Genomic DNA, 27,494 nt, shown 5'->3' with positions numbered 1-27,494 from the left:
GAGCATTCCTAATTCCCATTCTCTGTCAACGCTTGTCATTTTCCATAGTTCTAATTTCCTCCAACCCTCATGCACTGTTAATAGGTATCTATACTGGTCATTTGGGGGAACTGTTGGCATTATTTAGTCAAGTTAAGTATATTCATATTCTGTGACCCAGACATTCTGCTCCTGAGTCTATAGGCCAAACAAATTTTGACAAGGTCCACATTAGGATGTTCATTAGTATTACATGTAGTGGCAGGGAGTTGGAGGTATTCTGTGTTCCAGTCAGTGAATAGTTGGATAAAATGTGGTAGATGCACACCTTAGGAGAACATTATTTAGAACCCACAGATGATAAATACACATAGCCACCCAGATGCATCTAAAAGCCTAGTGCTAGATGAAAAAGATAAGAAACAGTGCAAGATATAATGACACCATTCCTGTAAATTAAAATATATGCACAGAAAACAACAATAAACATAATTTAAGAAAACAATAAAAAAGATACAAATTAAATAAACTCAACATAATGGAAAGTAGGATATGAGGATAAAAGGAAACAGATGAGTGTGTAGACTGGTGATGATGGTAGCCGCTAATTAAGAAGTGGGTCTGGAGCAACTATATGCACTCAAGGTTCAGAGGAGGAGAAAAGAGGATGACAACATAGCAAATACATGTGAATAAATCTCACCAAAAGATGTATAAAACATTTGTAAAGGAAATTATCACATTTTATTATAGACATTAAAGATTTAGGAGATCTAAATAAAAGAAGAGAAAGATCAGTTAGTGGATGGGGAAAGTGATTATTAGGATGTCAATTCTCCCCACATTGACTCATGCATTGAATAGGAACTTCTTTCCTTAATCCAACATGGTTTTCATGGAATTTGACAAGATGATTCTAAAATTCAAAGAGCCAAAAAGAAAAAGAAAAAAAAAAGGCCAAGACACTCATGCAGCAAAACAAGTTTGAAGGGAGATATCAAAACTTCTTACAAGGCTCCAGTAATTGAGACAGTATGGTATTGGCACAGGATTTGACATATAGACCAAAGGAACCAAATAAAGACCTCAGAAATAGACTCACACAAATGGAAATTTAAAATATAACAGATTAGCACTGTGAATCAGTGGGGGAAATAATGAATTATTTTCAGTAAATGGTGGTTGGAAAAAATTAAATAGGAAAAAATCCCAAAGTGACTGGATCCCCACCCTATAACACAACCCCCCTCCTCCAAAACCCAGAAAATATCAACAACACAAATCATTTCCAAAATATTTGAAATATAAATATTTGAAAAATAAAATATTTTTAAAAAATATTTGAAAATATTTGAAAAATACACAGGAAAATATCTTTATGACATTGGGGATAGAGAAGAATTTCTTAAGGCAGATAATACATGCCAGAAAGACAATAAAGAAAATGAAGAACTACAATTCAATAAAATATATCATAGAGTGAAAAGACAAACCACAAATGAGAGAAGATAGCTGTCATTCATATAATTAAAAAAGGAGTCAGCAGAAAATAATTTAAAACTCTCAAAAATCAACAAGAAAAATGCAATCAATAGGAAAATGGACAAAATTTGTAAAGGAATTTCACAGATGAAGAAATTCTATAACTAATACACATATAAAGTTATTTTCAATCCCCATTGGTAATTAGAGAAAGTGAAATTAAATCCCCAATGAGATATCATTTTATACCTATCAGACTGGCAAAATCTAAAGGACTGAAAACATCAAATGTGATAAACAAAGTTGGTGATAGATCAGCAGTCATTTAGGAGAATGGTTTGGTTTAGGTAGTCAAATTAAAGATGTGTTTTTCTTATGACCCAGCTGTTTGCTACTGGCATTTATTCTAGAGGAACTCTTATGCTCCAGGAGAGATGAAAATAATATTTATAGCAGTGTTGTTTATAAACAAAAAATGGGATAACTCAGTTGTTCATCAACAGAATAGATAAATTGTACCGTATTCACATAGTGGGTGACAGTATAGCAGTAAAAATAAATGAATGTGGCTATGCTCACTGAAAAGACAAATGCAAGAAACATAATGCTGAGTGAAAAAGCAAATATAGAATACATACATTGTTACCCCTGCAAAAGTTCAAAGACAAGCAAAATTAAATAGCATTGATTAAGTATACATATGTATACTTACTTGTGCAAAGAAATGATAAATACAAAATTCAGGGGAGGCAGGAAGCAAACAAAGAAGAAGTACAGAAGGTGCTTCAGTAATACTGGTAATTGAGTCTGGTTTGTGATTAAAATCCTATGTGTGGCTTTTCAGGCCTGACCATAGGCAATTATGGAGGCTTTACCTGGTAGGCATCACAGAAGAAAGCTGCCCTCCCCACACCAGACTTGGTGTAAAGCCAGTGCATTACAATCTCTGAAGGAGCTGCAATCAAGGTCTCAGGCCCCTGGCCTGTGATGCTCTTTCATATATTTACATTCCTCAGCACCTGCATTCCTGGGTCCTTTATCTGAGGGCTTGGGCAGAGGGCTTATTCTGGACCTCTGCTGAGACCTCTTTAGAGGGGTATTAGGGAGAAACCTTAAAGATACTTTTCCCCACTCTGAATTAGTACCCAGTACTTTTCCACTCCTAGTCTTCCCTTCTCCCCCGCCCCCAAAAAAACCCCAACACACACACATATACACCCTTCAGGGCCCATAAAAGTGCCAAGGCCTTTTGTTCGGGGCCTCCTCAACAATAAGATTACCCCCACATCTGTCCTGGTCCACCTGACCCTGGACCAGTGCACTGTTCCATGGGGGAAAATAGAATACTGGGGGTGCGGGGGTTGGCATTTCCTCCGGTTTTACATTCTTGTTTACATGGCTGTACCAAGTGATTAAAGGATTAACTCTTTCAGTTTGGGCTGAGCCTTGCTTAGCATAGCTGAGCTCTTGATAGTAATATATTGCTTAGGTTAGGTTGTATAATAAAGCTACCTTGAACCTCCTCCATAAAAACTTATAAAAAGTTAAAGTTCTGTGGGACTTCTATGGGGAGGACAAATAAGATGAAATCACAAAGAAGCAAATATTTAATTTATAGCTTCAGTACCCCAGAGTACAAAAAGACAAAGGATATTGAGGGGTTATCAGAAAAGTGACTCATTCTTTTTAAAATGTGGGTATACGGTAGAAGGTAGGATACAAAGGAATCTTTTAAAGCACATAATTCATATAATAAATTTTCTCTTCTTTGGTATGAAATCCTTTAAGTAAGACTGAATTTCACATTATATTTTGGGCTAAATGTAATATATTTTAAAATGGATCTATACCAAATCTATGGACAATGGGTTTCTATAGTTACTTACCACTTTATAAAACAGTATGTGCTTATAAAATGTCTTTAAACTAACTTTCTTCATTCAAACTACTGTATAAAGTTATATTTGTCCTTAAACTACTTTCTTCAAACCTTGAGGATTTTGTAATTCAATTTATCTTTTGCCTCAACCATACAAGGATCTGTTTTTACCTCCTTTTGGTTTACATCATTGCTGTACTGATCTTATTGGTCTTCTTATGTAGAAGTCCCTCTTGTTCCCTGAAGATCAGAGGTCCCCATATCTGAGCTTCTCCAACCAGACCCCCAAAAAACATCATAAGGGTAAATACTAAAACTGCACAGTAGTCCATGTTCTGACAGACCATGGTTTTATAAAATACGAAATTATATTTTATGTTTATAATGTCTGATCATTACACATAACAAATTCTCAAAGGTGAAAAAGGTATTAGAGATTGCCTTGCCCTAATCTGATAATTCCTTATATCTATATAGTACAATTAGTTATAATTTAGAATGTGCTTTCACATCAGCTCATTTGATCCTTGTAACTATATTAATTAGGAATATATAATTATTACCATCTTACAGATCAGAAACAAACAAAAGAAGAGGTTTCTATGATATCCCTGAGGTCATACATTTAGTTAGACATGAACTCAGAAATAAGTATTCCTTGTCCATTGTACAAGCATGAGACACTCTACACTAAAGCACAGACACTTTCTACTTGTCCTAAACTTGTGGGACAACTTGTAAAATATTAAAATAAAATAGTATGAAAGTGAAACACTTCCAAACTCATTCTATGAGGCCACCATCACCCTGATACCAAAACCAGACAAAGATACCAGAAAAAAAAGAAAATTACAGGTCAACATCACTGATGAACACAGATGCAAAAATCCTCAACAAAATACTAGCAAACTGACTCCAACAATACATTAAGAGCCAGAGCAATCCTGAGAAAGAAAAATGGAGCTGGAGGAATCAGACTCCCTGACTTCAGCCTGTACTACAAAGCTACAGTAATCAAAACAGCATGGTACTGGCAAAAATACATAAATATAGATCAATGGAACAGGATAGAATGCCCAGAAATAAACCCACCCACTTATGGTCAATTAATCTATGAGAAAGTGGGCAACAACATACAATGGAGAAAAGACAGTCTCTTCAGTAAGTGGTGCTGGGAAAACTGGACAGCTACATGTAAAAGAATGAAATTAGAACATTCTCTAACACCATATACAAAAATAAACTCAAAATGGATTAAAGACCTAAATGTAAGACCAGATACTATAAAAGTCCCAGAGGAAAGCATAGGCAGAACACTCTTTGACATAAACTACAGCAATATTTTTTGGGGACCCATCTCCTAGAGTAATGGAAATAAAAGCAAAAATAAACAAATGGAACCTAATTAAACTCAAAAGCTTTTGCACAGCAAAAAAGACCACAAACAGAACAGAAAGGCAGCCTACGGAATGGGAGAAAATATTTGCAAATGATGTGACCAACAAGGGATTAATTTCCAAAATATACACACAGCTCAATATAAAAAAAAAACAACCCAATCAAAAAATGGGCAGAAGACCTAAACAGACATTTCTACAAAGAAGACATACAGATGGCTAATAGGCACATAAAAAATGTTCAACATGGCTAATTATTAGAGAAATACAAATCAAAACTACAATGAGGTATCACCTCACATCAAAAAATCTACAAATAATAAATGCTGGAGAGGGTGTAGAGAAAAAGGAACCCTCCTACACTGTTGGTGGGAATGTAAATTGGTACAGTCACTATAGAGAACAGTATGGAGGTTCCTTAAAAAACTAAAAATAGAGTTACCATATGATCCTGTAATCCCACTCTTGGTCATATATCTGGAGCAAACTCTAATTCAAAAAGATACATGCACCCCTATGTTCATAGCAGCGCTATTTACAATAGCCAAGACATGGGAACAACCTAAATGTCCACTGACAGATGAATGGATAAAGATGTGGTGTGTGTGTGTGTGTGTGTGTGTGTGTATCTATATCTATGAATGATGGAATATTACCCAACCATAAAAAAGAATGAAATAATGGCATTTGCAGCAGCATGGATGGACCTAGAGATTATCGTAGTAAGTGAAGTAAGACAGACAAAGACAAATATCATATGATATCACTTATATGTGGAATCTTAAAAAAAAAGATACAAATGAACTTATTTACAAGACAGAAATAGACCCATGACATAGAAAACAAATGTATGGTTACCAAAGGGGAAAGGGCCAGGGAAGGGATAAATTAAGAGTTTGGGATTAACATACACATACTACTATATATAAAATAGATACGAACAAGGACCTACTGTATAGCACAGGGAACTAGACTTAATATCTTGTAATAACCTATAAGGGAAAAGAATCTGAAAAAGAATATATATATATATATATATATATATATATATATATATATATATATATATATACATACATATTTAAAACTGAATTACTCTGCTGTACACCTGTAACTAACATGGCATGGCAAATCAACTATACTTCAATAAAAGAGAAATAATTTATTAAAATATAACTGAGATTAGCACCAATAAAATGAAATGAACTTAAATTATGATAATGAGTTGTTCAAAACCTTTATAAGGAATACCAATGCTTTTGTCAAATATAGCTTTTGTCAAATCTGTTACTTTTGAGTTCATTATCTACATATTAAACATTATTGACTTCAAGGCAAAGTAAATTTAATCATGAGTTTTTCTCAGATTTTGCTCTTACTGTATAGTCTCCATTTTTTTTCATATGTACACCTGTAGCTTTCAGTAAGAGGATACTTAGCAAAATCCTTACTTAAAATTGACCAGTGCAGAAATATTTTTCTACTAATATATCTAAGGCAGAAAGCAAACAGCTTTAAAAAAGACCTTGGACAATGTTACCAGACTTTTTTTTCTTTTCTTCCCTTTTTTTTTTTTTTTTTTGCATTAGCTTCCTTACCTCCAAAAAGATGGAATGCTTTTCTGCGGCTTGGTAGGGGCCACTTTGCAGAGCTGGATTTCTGAAAGCTTTGTTTTCTTTTCAAATATTCTTTAGTAAAGAATGTTTTTGTGGCATTGTTCAGTTCTAGAGTAAAGCAAAAGAAAATAGTATTTTTAAACATTAATTTGAGTAAAATGGCAAGAACCTGAAAAATGGTTGTTGTAGTACTTTGATAATAAATTCAGATCTCTTTAAGACAGTGAAGACAAAAGTAGAGTCAACTTTTTTTTTTAACCCAAGCAAACTTAACTCCTCCGAATTTGATGAAACTCTGATATGCCTACACATAGAACACACACCTACTGAGCAGCTCCTATGTCAGATACTACACCAGATATGGAGAACACAGTGATGAATGAGACATAGCCCCGCCCTCAAGAAGACTGCAGTCTAAAAGAGGGAAATAAACAGGTAGACCAAAAAAAGGGGGGAAACGTGTTATGGGTGTAGCAATAGAATAACTAGAGTGTAATCATGGCTCAGGAGTGATAATGAAAAGGAAAAATCCTTAGAACTTTTTACGTCATAGTCTCTTTATTTCATTCCATATGTGATGGGTTGACCATTTAGATGCTAATGCTGCTGATATGAAGAAGTTTAAAAAATGTAGAAATAAATTCTCAACCTTTCAGAAACTTATTAATGAGTTAAAGAGAAAAGGAAAATATTCATTTGAAATAAACGAATACCAATCAAAGATCACATATGATGACATTCACTTTATTTTTAAAATTTTATTTATTTATTTATTTATTTAGGCTGTGCTGGGTCTTAGCTGCACCATGCAGGATCTTTTAGTTACAGCATGCGGGCTCTTAGTTGTGGTCAGTGGGTAAGACTCTGCGCTCCCAATGCAGGGGTTTGCTCTCTGGTGGGGGAACTAGATCCCACATACATTCACTTTAAATACGAGTCTCTAGATACGAGCCAGGGAAAGCAAGGCATGATCCGAGTTGAACTGTTCGATGGAGTTCTTCTCAGGGAAGCCAGTGTAGAGCTGGTTACTAACTGAGAAATGAAGTAGTCTTTCCATCAGTGGTGCCCTCTTACTTTCATCCCACAATTATTCCTGTACTATCTTCTCTGTTTCCATCCTTCAGGCTTTGAGCTTCTTCTCAAACCAGTTACATCAAATTATCTCTATTTTTCCTAATTACTCCCCAGAATTGATTCTTTCCTTAAGCAATTCACAGGGAAAACAGATTCTCAAAGTTTACATTTAACAGCAAAAGAAACAATGTAAAAAACAGACCACTCCAAGCAAGGGAGGTTAAGTATTGAACCCCCAACTCTGTTTAACTCCCTTCCCCATTCTACACCCAAGGGCCAGTAATTAAAGCACACAAGATAGAGAAAAAGTAATTTCATAGTCTGTGTACTCACTGTGTATGTTGGAGGTTGTTATGGCTAGTGAATGTTTTATCCTTCATATGTTTAATAGTTAAATCATTTCAGATCAGATATTCTCACAGTGTTTTCTGCAGCAGTGCACAGTTGTTTTATCAATGTCCACTCTGCCCACTGCCTGTGAACAGCCCCTTAGTATAAGATGGTCATGGCACTACTACCTGGTTAAAAGGACTCATCAGTGTCATTCATTCTGATGAAGAGAATGGAAGAGATTATCAAATGACTTATAACAACATTCACTTATAGTAACAATTCTTGCAGGGCTTATTCTTAACCTGTAATTCAGGGTATTTTCTGAGAAATTAAACATCCTATAAGTGGTATTGTGTTAACAATGAACTCTTGGGCAAACTGACTCACAACTTCCTAAATGCCTTTAAAAGTAAGACCACTATCGTGGGTAAATGATTTCATGTGGGAGATATAACCAAGGTGAAGAGTTTGCAACTCAAGAATTCTTATTCCCCTCCTTTCTCTTTCTCCTCTCCACCTCCTCCTTCTTCTGGAGAGCTTGTAGCCATGCTCTAAAATGATGCAATAACCAGAGGATGCCACTGCACTGCCCTCTCTTAAAATGAAAACTTATTTGGAAGTGTAATTGATTTCAGTAAACCAGATCAAAAAGACATTCTTGTAAGAGTCGGCCAATAAGTGCAGTTTTGAAAGCTGGTCACAAATCAAACTTCTCTTAGAGGGTAGATGAGAGAGGTAAAAGTAATAATGATAACTGTGATATTTTTGTTACCTAGCTTCAAGGAACTTATTACACAATGCACTTTTAACCTACATAACAAACCCATGTGATTAATGCACCAAAGAAAAAAAGGGTTCATAAAAATATTTATAATACCTACAAAAATTATGATCAGAGAAATTACTTTACTAAAATGTGCAGAATGAGATGGGAGATGTACCTACAACATTTTGTTGAACTTAAATACATGGGTCCATAACATAGTCTTATGAGATGTTGGAAGATTTTATTTATTACACTGATCTGAAAGGCCTTTGGAGAAGAGAGGACCTAGAAGCCCTTGTCCCTCCATTTCTGGGGCAAACAAGAACTGGGTTCTAATGCTTCTTAACTGTGGCACCTTTCATAAGTTGTTGAACTTCTCTTTGTACTCGCTTTCTACCCTATCTCTGGCAAACATTTATTTTGCAATAGCTATGTGCCTAGCACTTCACTGGTCTAGCTAGAAATATAGAAATTAATTAAATTCCTGTCTGCTGGGCATTGTACTAGATCACTGATTCCAAAATACGTGTCTGGAGCCTGGCTATGCATCAAAATTGCTGAGGGCACTTGTTAAAAAGACAAATTCTAGGACCTTGCCCAGATATTACTGAAGCAGAATTGCTGTGGATGTGACCTAGGAGTCTGTGCTTTCTACAGGCTCCTTGGGTGATTCTGATGCACAGTCAAATTTGATAACCACTGGATGAAATGACCTTGAATCCTTTTCTGTTCTAAAATTACCTGAATTTATTTAAATAGGTTAAACCTTATCTCACTCTGCTATAAACTGTACAAACCTTACCCAAGGATGTTGTTCTTTCTATAGAACAGTGTTGCTTCATTCTAGTGGCATTTGAACTTGGAACTCCAGGATTTTGCAGCAAATAAAATATTCAGTACTACCTTTCTCAGAATTATTTGGAGGAAGCACTAAGAACAATCTGAAGGCAGACCAAGATGTAGGGCTCGGAGTAAAATGTGATAAAAACTACCTTTATCTCCTCCTTTGCCAACCCTACCTCTTAGGGAGTAGAGGCTTCTTATTACAATACACATTATAATGTATTAGATGTAATCAATATTTCATATCATTCAATATGCTAGAAAAAGACAAAACCCTGAATATCCTGGAAAGATTCTAAAGTCTACTCAAATGGTACACTTAGTTAAATGTGGTGGCAGTACCAGTGGAGACAGCAGCTTCTTTGCGTGACACTATCATAGAAATAGTAAATAAGTGTTAAGATAAAAGTTCCAGTCTTCTTGACTTGGCTGAATGCAGGAGTCAATCACCAACTACATAAAAACATAATTCACATTATTACAGGGTATATTACCATGAGTTTCACTGTATCATATCATAAAGAATAAAATAAGAACAACCACATACACAGCACAATTTTGAACTATAGGCAGTACCAATAGGGTAGTGTAACTCTGATTTCTGCTTTTTGCTTAAATATGGGCAATTTTATGTTTAAACAACTAATTATAATTAAGCAAATATTTGTTAGTAATAGTTTTAAGCATTCTGCTAAGTATAAGAGTTAAAACTATGAAACAGGCATAGTACCTGCATTAAATCCTATCTAGTAAATAGGTAACCATTAAGTTATGAGGTAAGTGCCATGATAGGGTTAATTCAGGCCTTAGGGTCCTATTAAGGAGGGGAATATAATAAGAGTATTACTATAAATACAGGGCACAGTCATTTAGATAGACCCAGTGGTATTATGTTCTAATTTAAAAGGCTAGGATATATGTGTCCACCCATCTCATTTAGATTATTAAAGGCCTTGTTTACCTACTTAAAATTATGTCTCATTATTATGAAAGGTTTTTTTTCCCCACAATTCCCTTCTGAGTCCTATGTTGTTTGATACATAATATTTCATTTTTCACAAAGACGCAACTTGCAAAAAGATGATTTGACAAAAAGAAATTTGTAGCATGTTTTAATAAAAGTTAAAAAAAAAACTACTTCTCCAAGAGTTTTGCATTATATATATAGAATGAGCCCTGATTTTGAGTGGAAATCCAACTTTCCTTCATTTCAACAGGCACTGGACATGCTTGTTCACAGGCATTATTTGGTTCCAGGAGATTAATGTACAATAAAGGACATTTGCAAGGAATAGACAAGATTGGGAATCAAGAGTCCCAATCAGTGGGCATTTGTATAAAAAGGGAGATTTCTAACAAAACAATCTTTACCAGCTGATGCTTAACCCTTATTTTTTAAACATAGCTTTTAGTTTAAGTAACCTCTTGTGAGATGATCTTTAGAACTTTTAGATTAGTCTCATCTCACTCTTATTCTTTAATATGTTGACGTATATGTTTATATATTTAATATGATGAATAGTAATTTTTCAAGAATATACAATCTAAGATAGTTTTCTTTGTATTGTTTCACAGCAGCAGGAGTAAAACTGAGTGAGGATGCTGCTTCAAGGGGATCTGAGATCTTTCCCTTACACAGGAACAGAGAAGGGCTAATATACTGACATTTGAGCTCACTTCACTAGATATCAATGAAAATCTATAAACTATCTTAAATCTGTCTTCAGGGTTTCAAGGGCAATGCTTGATCTGCACTTCTGCAAGAGGGGCAAGAAAGTCTCACTTGTAAGGGACCCTAACTCTCCTAGTGAAACTCATTTTATACCCATGTGAGCACCCAGAAAGGTTCATCTATGAGGGGAACACTACCAGTTAGAGAAAACTGGAGTCTGTTATTACAGCTTGTATTTAACAGAATATGACTACTTTGACTCAAAGAAATATGAGTAAGATAAGCCTCAGAACCAACTCTTCAGACCTGGCAGGTTCTCACCCTAGGGCGGCTGCAAGGTCTCCTAGTAACTGCATGTCCTATGTGATTTGGTGGCAAGAGGAACTCTGAATGTTGGGAAAGAGAGACCAACGAGGAATATCTCATTAATACTGATGAATATTTATCTATGTATCCTCTGAATATAAATTTTATCCTGATTTTCTTACCCTTTCCTAGTGAACTGTTCAAAGTTAAAATCTAGTTAGGAAGTTCCATTCTCCAGCTAAATATGTAGCCTGATGACAGAGGCACATACAACAGGGACCAAACCAAACCAAAAACAAAAATTCTATATTTGACACTTTGTCAAAGTGGAGCTATGGATTTTACAATACATAAGTCATTAAAGAATGTAATTTATGCTTAACTGATGTTAATATTTAGGAGTTCCTATTTCACTAGGTAGATAAACTATAGTTAAAATTTTATCCATTTTAATGTAATAATTCCACTTCATATTTGGTACTGCAATATTTTATACCCATAATTTTTATACCTGAATAGGAAAAGAGTTACAAATACTTTAACCCTTTGGCCCAGGAGAAATCTGCTAGTACTATAAGACCTTCTTAGGTTAGAGAATTTATCCAAGCTTTCATCTCAGCCACATTGTGTTTAAGTTGTGCTTATTGATGTCCTTTAAGACTCTGGAGCATTAAGAATTATTTCAGTAACTGTTTCATTACCCAAGAATAACTAGTTTACCCTCTGTTAGAGGAATAATAAGGCCAAGAGGAGATCTACTAAATTAAGCCCAATTCAACCATAACCTTTATTGTGCTCTTAGTATGATAAAGACAAAATGCTAAGTACTTTGTACGGTTATGATGTATACTGTTATTATTTTGTATTTAAAGTTACACTTCAAGATTTAGAAAAAGGCTTTTGAAAGCCTATGGATAGGGATATACTAGTGGATCTTCAAAGCAGATAGTGGGAAGCAGCCGCATAGCACAGGGAGATCAGCTTGGTGCTTTGTGACTGCCTAGAGGGGTGGGATAGGGAGGGTAGGAGGGAGATGCAAGAGGGAGGAGATATGGGGATATATGTATATGTATAGCTGATTCAATTTGTTATAAAGCAGAAACTAACACACCATCATAAAGCAATTATACTCCAATAAAGATGTTAAAAAAAAAAAAAAAGGTTATCACAGCATCCATTCTCGGCTTCAAAGAATCCATGATTCTCTGTCTTCTGTATGAAAAGAAACAGGACTCCATCCTCCCTGCCCACCATCATATTTAATGCTGCACCTCAGTTTACTTATTTATTTTTAAAAACTGTCAAAGTAACACATGCCCATGGTTTGAAAAGATCCAAATGATGTTAAAGGGCTTAAAAAACCAAAACCAAAACCAAAACAACAATGAAGATCTATTCCACTCCCTCTATCTCTAGCTCCACTCACAATCTCCAGGGACTGTTTTAAATATTCCTGTTTTCAAGCTTTTTTCTGGAGATTAACCTCCATAAGTGCAAGGCAGTGTTTTTCAACACTTGGTTTGCAAACCACTAGCCAGATGTGAAAGGATTTAGGGTGAAATTGAATGAAAAAATTTTAAATTTTCATAGTTACCTATTTATTTTAATGTATATTAGAAGAAGTGTGTAAACTAGAACATCAAATACATAAATTCACAAATAAATTGTTAAGGATGAGGCTAAAATAAGTATTTTTTTAAAAAACATGTGTCGATATGAAGAAAACCCTTAAGTAAAAAAATAATTCTGGTGGTATGTGGATACAGTAAAAATTGTAAAGGTGGTAGGAAAATGACAGAAATTTGAGAAACACTGCTCTAATCATTATGCTTATTTGTCTATTTCTTTTTTATAATAAAATATTTTTTTCCATATATTAAAGCACAAGAGTGACTACACTAAAAGACATCATGAAATAGATACTCCTATTGATAAAGAATGAGTTTGTAAATATATAAAATGGAATACTACTCAGCCATAAAAAAGAACAAAATAATGCCATTTGCAGCAACATGGATGCAACCAGAGATTATAATACTAAGTGAAGTAAGTCAGAAAGAGAAAGACAAATACCATATGATATCACTTATATATGCAATCTAAAATATGGTACAAATGAACCTATCTGAAACAGAAACAGACTCACAGACATAGAGAACAGACTTGCAGTTGCCAAGGGGGAGGGGGGTGGAGGAGGGAAGGACTGGGAGTTTGGGATTAGCAGATATAAACTATTATATATAGGATGGATAAACAACAAGGTCCTAGTATATAGCATAGGAAATTATATTCAATATCCTGTGATTAACCCATAATGAAAAAGAATATATAAAAAAAGAATGTATAACTGAGTCACTTTGCTGTACAGCAGAGATTGGCACAGCATTGTAAATCCACTACACCTCAATAAAAAAAAAATGAATAAGTGTGGATTTTGGAGGCAGTGATGATTCTATACAAGATGAACAGAAAAATGAAAAAGTTGAGGCATGGATGAATGCAAGAACAAAACCACTATTAGCATAAGAATGAACAGACCAGACTTTTTGGTATAGAATAAGAGGAAGTATGAAATGCCGTTCATGGGAATAGGGACAATCGAACAAGACCAATTACAGGTTGTCACAGTGGATAAAAAGAGGAAATGTGATGTTCTTTTGGATGAGCTGTATGTCCTGGATAAAGCCCAGCAGGACATCTCAGAGTCAGACAGAATACAGGATAACTTGTCACTGTGTGGGACTGGCCCAAACACTGCAGGATATCTGTCATCCCTGCCCCTGCTGACTAGATGCCAGTAGCATCCTCCTATTATTGTGACAGCCAAAATATCCCTGGTGAAAAATATCATAAGCCTGCTTTATGCTTAAAATCCCAGATTAGGTTAAATGTTTTTTCTTTACTTAGTTAGGGATTTCTACACACAAGGTGAAGACTTAGCCATTTTCTTTTCCTTTTTTTTCCAATGGAGTTCACCAGCACTTCTGCTTATCAGCATCTAGTTCCACCATGTAAAGGCACAAGAGTAGTGGCATGGAGTGGGTGGTCAAAAAGGAGACAGAGGTTGAATGCAGGAAAATAGTGGAACAAGGGTAGAAATCTTCCTTGCTGAGCTTTGGGTACATTTGAATGAGGTGAGAGCAGTGAGTGACTTCACAATTGAGAGTTAAGTTGTACTGACCCTGTGGCTCCCTATGCAATACCTGAGACACTTGTATCTTCCATATGAGCATGGGCTGGGATCCCTGAACAATGAACACTGAGTCTATAGTAGGACTGCCCATACCAGTGTTCTCCAGAGTCAGTCCACAATAGGGGCAGTGACATGCTTGGTTTGAAGGCTTCAGTCATAAAGTCAATTCAAGAAAATATGATGCCTTCCCTTACAATGAAACCATAATCTCCTTGGCTGAGGGATTTCTACCCCCTCACTTGGATGACCCTCTCTCCATTTAAAGCCTTTTCCCTTCCTCAGCCTGCTGATGAAGGTGGCCTGCAGACCCTGTTATACAGCATGTAGCACCTCTCTGAACAGACCTACTGTTGGGGTGCTGATGTGGGAGTTCCTTGTCTGAAAGAACGAGGCTGTCAGTCAATCAATAGGAAAGGTCTTCCCTATCCAGAGGTCTTTCTCCTCAGCTCTGCCCATCCTGGATTCTTTTTCATCTCCACAGACAAAAGAACTCTAGTTAACATCAGAACTTTTCCCAGTCTCACAAGCAGGCTTAGAGTCTTCCATGTGCAAAATTTATTCTGCTGTTTTCCAAAGTGACTTTGCCATTTTATACTCCAACCAGCAATATATGAGTTCCATATCTCCATATCCTTGTCAACACTTGTTATTGTCTATCTTTTTAACTATAGCCATCCTAGTGACTGTGAAGTGATATCTCATTATAGTTTGGATTTGCAACTAATGACTAATGATATTGAGCATTTTTTTCATGTGCTTATTGGCCATCTTTATATCTTCTTTGGAGAACTGTCTATTCAAACTCTTTGTCCATTTTAAAATAGGGTTATTTGTTTTTTAATTCTTGAGTTGTAACAGTTCTTAATATATTCTAGATACTAGACCCCTGTCACATATATGACTTACAAATATCTTCGTTTATCCTGTGGTTATCGTTTCACTTTCTTGATAATATCCCTTTAAGCAGAGAAGTTTTTAACTTTGATGAAGTCTGATTTATCTATTTCTTCTTTGGCTGTTTGTGCTTTAGGTGTCATATCTAAGAAACCATAGCCCAATCCAATTTCAAAAAATATTTACACCTATGTTGTGTTCTAAGAGTTTTATATTTTTATCTCTTACATTTAGGTCTTTGTTCCATTTTAAGTTAATTTGTGTGTGTGTGCGTGTGTGTGCGTGTGTGTGTGTGTGTGTGTGTGTGTATTCATAGTGTGAGGGAGGGTTCCAAATTCATTCCTTTGCATATGAATATCTAAATGTGACAGGCTCTCTATGTTCTTACCAAGTATAGTGGTAGATTTCAGTAGATTTAAAAAAAAATAAATGTTTTTTCTATTTGCTGTATATCCTTAGTACAATTTCCATAGACTTAAATGAAAAAAAATCATTTCACCAGTTAAACGGTTGTTTTGCTGGGGTGAGGATCCATGAAGCTTCTCAGGCTACCATTTCAGAAATCTTCTTCACTATTTCTTAATTTATCAACTTTAAATAATATTGACTTCCTTCTAGGAGCATTTGGGTCTTTTGCAATATCTTCTTCCCTTCTCACCTCTCAAATTTTTGTGAATAATATCATTTTTAGTTTCTATATTGTCTACCTTTATTATTAGAACGCTTTTATCAGTTAGGATGCTCTTGGTGTACACTAATAGAAAATTTATTCAAACTGCCTTAGTTAATTAGTAAATTTAATATTTCATGTAATAGAAAATTCAAAGGTAGGGTCGGCTTCAAACCCGGCTGACTTGGTGGTTAAACAATGTCATCAAGACCCCTTGTTCATTTCTTTCCTTAGTTTTACTATCCAAAATAAAGACTTTATACTAAGCTGGTTCCCCACTTGCTCATAAGATGGCTGCCAGTAATTATTCCTATTACACACTTTCTTGTTTATGTCCAATGGGGAAGAAACTAGCTTTTCCATCTCATGTCTTAAGAGTAAAGGCAAACTTTAGTCTCACCTCATCACTCAGAACTGAATCACATGCCCATTTATGAACCTATCACTGGAAAAAGGAATAGATTACCAAAAAGCCAAAGATGGGTTCATCTACCCAGGAGCCACCTGGCCTATGCTGAGGAAGTTAAATACTGGAATAAAACTCAGGGTATGTTAGGAAGAAAGATGTAATGGATACGAATTAGCAACCAATAGTGTCTACTACCTATTTTTTCGTATGTTTTTCTGTTAACTTTTTTTTCCATATTTGCTAGTTTTATTTATTTATTTATTTATTTATTTAACTTTTTTTTTTTAAACATCTTTATTGGAGTATAATTGCTTTACAGTGGTGTGTTAGTTTCTGCTTGATAACAAAGTGCATCAGCTATACATATACATATATCCCCATATCTTTTCCCTCTTGCGTCTCCCTCCCACCCTCCCTATTCCACCCCTCTAGGTGGTCACAAAGCACCGAGCTGATCTCCCGTGCTATGCAGCTGCTTCCCACTAGCTATCTATTTTACATTTGGTAGTATATATATATCCATGCTACTCCATTAACTTTTGACAATATTATCTTGACCTCCACTAACAAATGATATTAATGCCTTCTATACTGTCTTCTATATATGCTCTCCCACTTCAAATTCTCAACTTCTAGTGTATCAAGAACTTTATCAAGATCACATCTAACAGTGTTAAGAAATTTAAGCAAAATCGCATTAAATACTGAATGTTATATTGAGAGTTCAGGTTTAAATCATTATTTTGCTAAAGCACACTCTATGGAATAAATCTGGAAGGAATTTCATCATAACTCTATCCACTGAACTACTCTAAATTACAACTAACCCCTTATTCATTTGCCAAATATCTTCAGTTCCTTTAGAAAATGACAACCTTCCCACTTTAATCTTTGATAATAACTGTCCCCTGGTTTGTACACAATTGGAATGGTGACATTAGGTAGCTGAGATGATTAATTCATTCACTTAATAAATAATTCTCAGGGTTCAGTAAAGTTAACAGAATAGTGTAAGATTGGAAACTGACTTTCTCCCAAAATATCAACAAAAGCAGCTGAAACCAGAAGAGGAAAAAAATCTCATTTACAATTGTAGCAACAAAAATATACAGGCATAAAGCTAATAAGAATTTTGCTGTGCCATTTGAAAGGAAATTACAGAAATGTTATTGAGAGGCAATATGCTTTCAATATTATAACAATGTTATAATATTATAACAATATTATAAAAATGTCAATTAAAAATGTGAATTATTCCCCAACTTATAAAATTAATTCACTTGTGAGTTATTAAAACATAAAGCTAGAATAATTATAAGACCGAAGTAATGGTATAGGACAAGATAGAAATATGAATGGAAAAGAACAGCTGCCAAAAAACACAGAAACATTTTAGTAATTATCTTCATTACCTAAAAAAGGCAGTTCAATCAGCATAGAAAAAAATGAATTGTTCAATAATTGTTACTGGGATAAATGCTTACAGACACGGAATAAAGGGACTATATATTTTTTAAAATTATGACTTAAGCTGTTTATTCTTTCTAAATTAGTAGAAAACTATTTCACAAGGTTTATTATTATAATTTTTTGTTTGTGAAAGGTACTATATTTTTAACCAAACCACACACCATAATAAATGGACTGGAATTAAGAGTAGGGAAATGAGGACAAAATGAAAACCAAAATAAATATAGGTAAAGAGACTATTTATATACAGTAAGTCCCCTACATACGTACCTTCAAGGTGCGAACTTTCAAATATGCGATCGTGTGTTCACATGTCCAGTCACATAAGTTAGTTCACGTGTCTGGCGTACGTTATCACACGTGTGCATCCTCTACAAGTGGTTGTACTCTTGTGTATTTTACTGTACAGTACTGTATAGAGTGCAGTAGTACAGTATCTTTATTTCAAGCTCAGGATGTCTGGAAGCAAGCGTAAAAGCAGCAGTGATGTAGCTGGTACTACTGTACTTTACAAGGTACTGTACTGTAAGATTAAAAATGTTCTATTTTTTGTGTTTGTTTGTTTTTTATGTATTATTTGTGTGAAAAGTATTATAAACCTATTACAGTACAGTACTATATAGGTGATTGTGTTAGTTGGGTACCTAGGCTAACTTTGTTGGACTTACAAACAAATTGGACTTACGAATGTGCTCTCAGAACACAACTCGTTCATATGTAGGGGATTTACTGTAATTCTGTAGTGGATAAGGCCTTTTAATACCTAACTTTGAAATTAGAAATAATAAAGGCAAAGGTTGCTACATAAGACTACATAAAATATAGAAGTTCTGCACACTCATAAAATATAATAAACATAATTCAAGTACATATGACAAAATAGGAAAGTGATTTGCCACATATGACAAAAGCTGACATTAATGAAAAAAAAAAATCCTCTTGCAGTAAACAAGAAAATGATGAACAGACCAAAAGAAAAATCAGCAAAGGGCATGGTAAGGGATTTAAAAGGAAAAAAATGGATAGTCCAGAGTGTTGAGAAAATAAGCCCATTATATTGCTGCTTACAATAATTTTGGAGCATAATTTTGTAACATATACATAGCCTTAAAACACATATAGGCTTTAACTACCAATTCTACTCCTGGAAATCCATTACAAGGAAATGCTCGGAGATGTGTGCAAATATTCATCCATATATATCAGCAAATAAATGAATGATAAACAACTAAACTAAATAGTAGATAGCTTAAGTAGATCATGATATAATCAAGAATTTAAAGTAAAACAAGGGACTTCCCTGGTAGTCCAGTGGGTAAGACTCTGCGCTCCCAATACAGGGGGCCCGGGTTCGATCCCTGGTCGGGGAACTAGAGAGCACATGCATGCTGCAACTAAGAGTTCGCATGCTGCAACTAAGAAGTCCACATGCTGCAATGAAAGATCTTGCTGCTGCAATTAAGACCCAGCTCAGCCAAAATAAATTAAATAAATAAATATTTTTTTAAAAGTAAAACAAAAGCCTTATGTTCAAAATGAACATTTTACAAAAAAAATGATTAAGTATATGGATATAAAATATTCTGGAAGAATACTCGATAAATGTGATCTCTAAATGGTAGGACTATGGAGGATTTTGAGCTTATAATTTTATTTGTATACTCTGATTTTTCTATAATGAAATTGCATTATTTATATAATTTTAGAAGTTATTTTTATAGGAAAACCAGATTTTATATATATATATATATATATTTATATATATATATATATATATATATATATTTTTTTTTTTTTTTTTTTTGGCTACTGGCAATGTTGCTTTCTCTAATCTATACTCTGATATGCCCTGAGCTCTTATCAAAGAATACCATAAGATACCATGTTAGAAAACCTGATATTGCATTTGCTCTGAGGATGCTTTTGAGGACACTGCCTACTCTATCTCTCAATATGCCTAGAAATCACATTAAAAAATTTCTTTTAAAGTGCTGGAAAAAACTTCTCTTGCCCTTAGGAGTTGGTATGTTTCTTTCCATCGATCATGAGAATCATTTAATTGTATGCTTATTTTATTTTTTCTTAGACAGCCAGAATATTAAAACGAAATACTTCATTCAATACTTCCATTGCCTTGCTACTTCACTGCACATATATTTTAAAACATGTCAAATCTTTTTCAGGTAGGTATAAATAACTAAGTAGTATATTCCCATTATTATTATCAGCTTCTAAATGACAGTACACAACCAAATTTAGTCTCCATTGGCATAAATATTCCCAATATGATTTATTATATAGAAGAACCAATTTTGGAAATAAAGTAAAATATGACATTGTTGCTTTGATAAATGAACCAAGAGAGTCAAGTCATTATTGTTTTAAGACATTAAGGAAAGCAATTTTAAAATCCCTGTCAACATTAAACTGGATCATGGAAGGCAGGGACATCTGTCTAAATCACTACGTACATTCCCTAGATGCTTCCCTTCAAAACAGGCTTTCAGTAAATGCTTTCTTGCATAGATGGTCAGAGATAACACTGAGAAAGAGATGTTACTCTTCACATTTCATTCACTCCAAAGCACCTAGCAAGGGATCTAGTACTAGAAAAGAACCCTTATTTTTCCCACTTCAGTGTAAGCCAGAGAAGAAGAACTTCCAGTAAGCTTCTGTCCTCCCATGGAATTGCTTCCTTCCCTCTCTCCACTCCTTACTTGCTCTTCCCCATGAAAGGAAGAGTGATCTGCCAGTGTGACAGATGACAGCCTGGAGTCCCTGACCATGTTTCTCTATTGGGTAGAGTCAACTGTACTTGGCATGTCCTTTTGTCTCCAGGTCTGTCTGTGCTCAGTGCACTGATTTTGTGCTCCAAACTATATGCACTAGGCAGATCAGAAAGGCAAAGCTTTATTTTCTCTTCACTGTGTGATTACTGAGCCTGTAAGCCAGGTTTGCAAGCCTTCATGCAGCTGGTTGGGTTAAGGCATGCAAAGCTTATTTTTATAAACTGATTCTTCCTTGCAGATGGGTCCTTGGATTTTCTTTTGCAGAAGAAAAATGTACCATGTGTTTTCTACAGTTTTACTATTAATAAAGTACATACTTTGATCCTCATTTGGTTCCTCTATGGTTGAGGCGAGAATGTGGATATAGAAATTTCCTCCCCTAAGGTTTAGCACACAGTAGTGCACTCAATAAATATCAGCTCTGCTTACTTCTATCATTCTTCCCTTTCACCTTAGCAGGTTTCTATGTTCCACATTCATTAGTTTTTCCTTTCTCCATTAGTATGTTTTAAATATTGTGTTATATTCCATCTTTACATGATAATTAGGTAAACAAATCCTTGTTCCAATTTTACTATCTTCTAGTTCAAGAAGAAAGACCTTAAGAACAACAAGAAGGTTGAGAAGATTTGGAGTCTGGGGGAAAGGTCTAATAGTTATCCTCAGATATTTACAGATTTATTCTCTGAGACTTCAGAGGAAAAAACATGGGCCAAAGAATGAGGAGTAGTGGAAGGCAGATTTGAGGAATAAATAATCAACAGGGCTGCTTCAAATTTTAATGGAATGTCCTTGACCCTGGAGATGTTCAAGTAAATGCTGAACAATAACTAGTTAGGATGCTTTAGAAAAGATCTCAACATTGAATAGAGGAGTAGAGATGAGAAACTATTCTCATCTATGATTCTATGATTTTAACAAGTTCTAATGAGTTGGGCAAGCACTGTTTTATAAACCAGAGAGTAACAAATTATGCTGTATATGATTTTCAATAACTTTCTCATAATAATTCATACAGTACCTTTAGAACTGGAACAAAGACGTAGTCAAAATAATCAGGCAATTGTGTTAATGAAAGACAACAGTTACCTGTCTGGAAAAAGACTCTGGAAATAATTGTCCGACACAACGGGCAGGGAGTGCTTGCAGGATTGTCTTTGGCAAGAGTCCGTAAGCAGGGCTCACAGAAGATGTGGTGGCAAGGGTAACACATGTAGGGGTTGAAATAAACATCCAGACACACTGCACAGATGTAGCTCTCCTTTTCTTCTGCATATTCATTGTCATCATCTGTACTCATCTCATTATCCAAAGTCTGCAAAACATAAGCAAAAACGATTTTTCTTAGTTCAGTATGAGATTGGTTTCCTTGAGAAATAGAGACATTGATTTTATATTTTCTTAAAATGAATGAAAATATTTATGAGAAGCAGGTAATATCTGTTTCTGTGCATAATCAAAGTGACAGAAATGCTACCTCGCAAAGTGGGAAGAAACTGGAAACATACATGAAAAACCCAGAAGTCTTAATTATTCATTTTAGTATTTTTATATAATGCTAAATGTTAAAATATAGTACCTGAACACATTAAGTATACCTGTATCTCTATTTAACCAGCACTACTTAAGTAAGTGTTAGGTCCTAGGATGACAGTTTCCCCCTATCTATTCCACTCCCATCACAGCAAATAAGCTGACTGTCGCAAGATGATAAAGCCTTACATGGGCATTCACACATGAAGAGAAGTGAGGGTAAGAGGATGTCATACTTCATCTTCACACCATGCATGGAGCGTTTTTATTCTACATTTTGCACCTTCCTGAACCTCAAAGCCAATAAAAGGCCAAAGCCTAAGGTATGTCAGGAAGTAGATAAGGTAAAGAAACTTGTAGTAATTCTGGGATGAGCCTTGTAACTGGGAAATATGATGATCCCTCTCCTCTCTCCCAAATGGAAGTTAAGAAAGACGCTATTAAAAGGTAGTTAGGATTTGTTATAAAGCATAAACTAACACACCATTGTAAAGCAATTATACTCCAATAAGAACATTAAAAAAAAAAAACAAAACGGTAGTTAGGAAAGAGGCACTCAGGTTAGCAGCACAAAATCTGGTGGCTGAATTCCTGTTACTTAACATCACAATATTCCTCATCCATGAGGATGCTGTGAGAATTAAATGAGGTAATCCACGTAAAGCGTTAAACACAGTGCCTGGTATCTAACAAATATTCAATAAATATTAACCATAGCCAACCTTCTCTCCTCTCTTCTTCAAAGGCCCTATAGTCTTGGCTAGAGCCTTGGGAAATTTTCCTCAAACCAGGCCTGACCTCAGTCCACTGAGGCATAATGGGAATCTACATGGTGTAGATGCTTTCCTCCTCACTTTAATGGATGTGAAAAATGGAGATCAGTGATTAATATCTGAATAGGCCTTGGGTTTAATAAATATTTTTAGGTTACATGAAATGTAAAAGTTACATAAATGAGGCAAACAGAGCCTTGAAAATACAGAAAAACCTTTCTACTGGATAAACTATTATTTGATTTATCCAGATGGCTTTGCTTCCTCTTTCTGCCGCTTGTTGATAATTTTTCTCTTTATGAAAGACATATTTGAGGCATTAGCCCATTCTTTTTAATTGGTTGTCTGATTTTTCTTAAGCATTTTTACTTAATCTAGTTATTTGTTGTTACTGGCTAGATGTGTTGCAAATATTTTTTCCTTTTCTCTCGTTTGTCTTTTCACTCTTTTCATAGTGTCTTTTGATGAAAAGAAATTCTTAATTTTAAAGAACATTTTTCCTTTATGATTTAATACTTTTTGTGTCTTATTTAAGAACTCTTACTTTTTCCCAAGGTCATTAAGAGAGTCTTATTTTGCATTTAATAATATTTCATCATCCTATAATCTACCTGAAATTGATTTTCATGTATGGTGTACATTAGGGTTAAATTTCATTTTTATTTTTATGTAATTATTAATTGGTACAGCCCATTTATTGCAAAGACCTAACTTTCCTCCACTGTTCTAAAGTGCCCCATTGTTATTAGGCCAAATATGCATGGGTTGGCTTCTATTTTGTTCCATTACTTTACTGTCTATTCCTATGCCATAATCACAATCTCTTACTGTGGGCTTATAATAAGCCTCAATATCTGGTAAAGGAAGTCCTTTCATCTTAAAGTCTAATAAGAACCTGCAGTATAAACAAACAAACAAACAAACAAAACAACTAATACTAAACTTTCTTTGGGTTATTTGTATGGAAATATGTTAATATAAATGTTTCAGACATTACATGAAATTTCTAAAAATCTTCAAAAAAAAAAAAAAAGCCCTTACTCAGGTGGATGATTACAAAATAGATAAAATTCTTCCTGTCTCTCTATGTGCACCCATATGCATTTCATCAAGATGTGGAGATTAGTTTTCCACCCTCTGAATTTGGGCTCTGTCATGTGACTTGCTTTGTCAATGGATTGTTAGCAAATATGATGCAAACAGAGGCTTAAAAAAAGCTTGTGCATTGGAATAATCCTCTCTTGATTATCTTGGAAACCCTAGTCTACTACCATGTGAACAAGCCTAGGCTAACCTGCTGAATAGTAAGTGAATATGGTCCAGCTGCCTCCATTGTGACTGCTGACAACAAGCCAACCACCAGACATGTGTGGGTAGAGCCAATGACTGTCACCTAACTGTAAATGTACTGGTGAGCCCAGATGACACCGTGTGGATCAGAGATAAGCCATTACAGCTGAGCTCAGCCCCAACTGCCAACTCAGAAAACTGTGAGTGACTATAGGTTGTTGTTTTAAACAACTAAATAAAATCTGTTTGTTACATAACAAAAATTAGTTGACACATCCTTGTCTACACATGGCTAACTTTACCTGATTTTTAAAATCTTAGTTTACAACTTTCCCAAAGGATTTCACTGCTATTCTATCTAAAGTTGTTCTGTCACTGCTACTTATTTGTTTCCCCATAATAATTTCTATTTGCCTATTTTTCTATGTCTCTCAATAGAATGTTAAGATTAATAAAGGGGAATGAAAAAATATATATACATACATGCCATTTTTTCCCCAATGAATTAATAGTAGAGCCTGCTTGGTGGTGGCTTGCATTCTCAAAATGCTCATAGGTTCAGCTTGTATTGATTATATCTCTATTAAGTGTTCTTAGGTATTCTTGTAGGCCTTTTGGATATTAACAGCTAGATAACAAGCATTCTGTGAAATCTCATATAACATATACAAAGTTTAACACAGAGAAGATATGAAGTAACTGTCCCTCACCAACAGAAAGATTGTGGCTATGAGTTGAACACTAATAAAAATCTGCTGGAAAGGCAACAGTATCCACAATTTTTCTCATTATTGTTATATGACTATTCTCTCCTGTACTTAAAAGAAACTTGAAAAAGGAAAGCTGTAAGTGTACAATTAGTACCAATTTGGGCCCCCCAGATAATAAAAATATCTTTGGACCTAGATGCTTACTTACTAAAATTTTATTTCATAATGACAGCTTATTCTGTTTGTATTACACTCTCAATATTGTGTCTTGAGATTTGAACTAATTAACCTCAAAGAAACTCATGGCATAAGACAATCATAATTTGAAGACCTTCTTAAAGCAATCCAAATTGTGGCCCTAATAACTGTACATAATTTTATTTCTATGAAGTACTTTATCTCTACATGAATAACAAAAGTGACTAGATTTCATTAAAATATACATCAAAGAAAAAAATGATTTGCTATTTAAAAACACAACAATATTATGGAAATAAACTTGAAGGTGGAAGTTTGCAAATAGAAAATGAGGTCAGAACTATTCATCTATTAGCTGAGCTACGAGACTCAATCCACAAAACAGATGTAACACATACAAAGACCTCTAGGATCACTATATTTTAAGGGACCAAAAAGGGTGAAGAGTTTTCATTACACAGAGAATTGAACATATCTGGTGATAAAAACTGTTCTGCAAGAAGACAAAAAAAAATCTCAAAGATAGAACTCCACTGGGCTTTTCTGCAAATTGGAGAGATAATAATAAAATTACTGTTGGATAGATGGTTATATTTTAAAAATTAATTACTCATTAATAGATAAATGTCAGCGTGGAAAAAGGTTTTTAATAGGTGTGCCTATGAACTCATCTTCATCTCATCAACATTTCAATTACCATAGATGGAGACCATCAAAATGCTTCTCAGAAATGGAGAGGTGACAAGAAAGATGGCTGACTAGTTAAAAACAACTAAAATCCTTTCTGAACAGGAGGGAGACCTTCAAGATGGCAGAGGAGTAAGACATGGAGATCACCTTGCTCCCCACAAATACATCAGAAATACATCTACATGTAGAACAACTCCTATGGAACACCTACTGAACGCTGGCAGAAGACCTCAGACTTCCCAAAAGATGCCCTCAGGCGACCTACATGCAGAGGTGGGGCCAATCCAAAGCTGAACCCCAGGAGCAGTGCGAACAGAGAAGAGAAGGGGAAATTTCTCCCAGCACCCTCAGGAGCAGCAGATTAAATCTCCACAATCAACTTGATGTACCCTGCATCTCTGGAATACCAGAATAGACAATGAATCATCCCAAAATTGAAGCGGTGGACTTTAGGAGCAACTGTAGACTTGGGGTTTGCTTTCTGGATCTAATTTGTTTCTGGTTTTATGTTTATCTTAGTTTAATATTTAGAGTTTATTATCATTGGTAGATTTGTATATTGATTTGGTTCCTCTCTTTCCTTTTTTTTTATATACACATATGTATTTTTTTCCTTTTTCTCTTTTTGTGAGGTGTATGTGTATGCTTCTTTGTGTGATTTTTGTCTGTATAGCTTTGCTTTTACCATTTGTCCTAGGGATCTGTCTGTCCGTTTTCTTTTATTTAGTACAGTTTTTAGTGTTTGTTATCATTGGTGGATTTGTTTTTTGGTTTCATTGCTCTCTTCTTTCTTTCATTCTTTTCTTATTACTTTTTTTTTTAAGCAAATTGATTTTATTTATTATTTATTTATTTATTTTTGGCTGTGTTGGGTCTTAGTTTCTGTGCGTGGGCTTTCTCTAGTTGCAGCGAGTGGGGGCCACTCTTCATCGTGGTGCACGGGCCTCTCACTGTCGTGGCCTCTCTTGTTGCGGAGCACAGGTTCCAGATGTGCAGGCTCAGTAGTTGTGGCTCACGGGCCTAGTTGCTCCGCGGCATGTGTGATCTTCCCAGACTGGGGCTCGAACCCGTGTCCCCTGCATTGGCAGGCAGATTCTCAACCACTGTGCCACCAGGGAGGCCCTCTTATTACTTTTTGATTTTTACAAAGTTTTATTAATTAAAAAAATTTTTTATTTTAATAACTTTATTTTATTTATTTATTTATTTATTTATTTCTCACTTTTCTTCTGAGCCGTGTGGCTGACAGGGTCTTGGTGCTTTGGCTGGGTGTCAGGCCTATGCCTCTGAGGTGGGAGAGCCAAGTTCAGGACACTGGCCCACCAGAGACTTCCCGGCTCCACATAATATCAAACGGCAAAAGCTCTCCCAAAGATCTCCATCTCAACGCTAAGACCCAGCTCCACTCAACGACCAACAAGCTACAGTGCTGGACACCCTATGCCAAACAACTAGCAAGACAGGAACACAACCACACCCATTAGCAGAGAGGCTGCCTAAAATCATAATAAGGTCACAGACATTCTCA

At 35.1% G+C, this 27,494-nt stretch overlaps 1 protein-coding gene across 8 annotated transcripts in view; it reads right to left on the bottom strand.

The window, feature by feature from the left end:
- RNF180 (ring finger protein 180) overlaps positions 1–27,494 on the bottom strand; it is a 285,515-nt gene that overhangs the window by 50,608 nt on the left and 207,413 nt on the right. For 7 of the 8 annotated variants that reach the window (XM_036849071.1, XM_036849070.1, XM_036849069.1 and 4 more), the window contains 2 exons: positions 21,862–22,087; positions 6,336–6,461 (listed from right to left, as the gene is read on the bottom strand). In XM_036849071.1, the coding sequence (XP_036704966.1) occupies positions 6,336–6,461; positions 21,862–22,087 (352 nt within the window). Of the gene's footprint in view, positions 1–6,335; positions 6,462–21,861; positions 22,088–27,494 lie in introns of those variants that run through there. The other variant, XR_005019474.1, reaches the window with a different exon arrangement.

The sequence above is a fragment of the Balaenoptera musculus genome, chromosome 3 (genome assembly GCF_009873245.2).
Source record: "Balaenoptera musculus isolate JJ_BM4_2016_0621 chromosome 3, mBalMus1.pri.v3, whole genome shotgun sequence".
NCBI classification, from domain to species: Eukaryota; Metazoa; Chordata; class Mammalia; order Artiodactyla; family Balaenopteridae; genus Balaenoptera; species Balaenoptera musculus.
The sequence above is the reverse complement of the archived record's forward strand: the minus strand, read 5'-3'. Positions and strand labels throughout refer to the sequence as shown.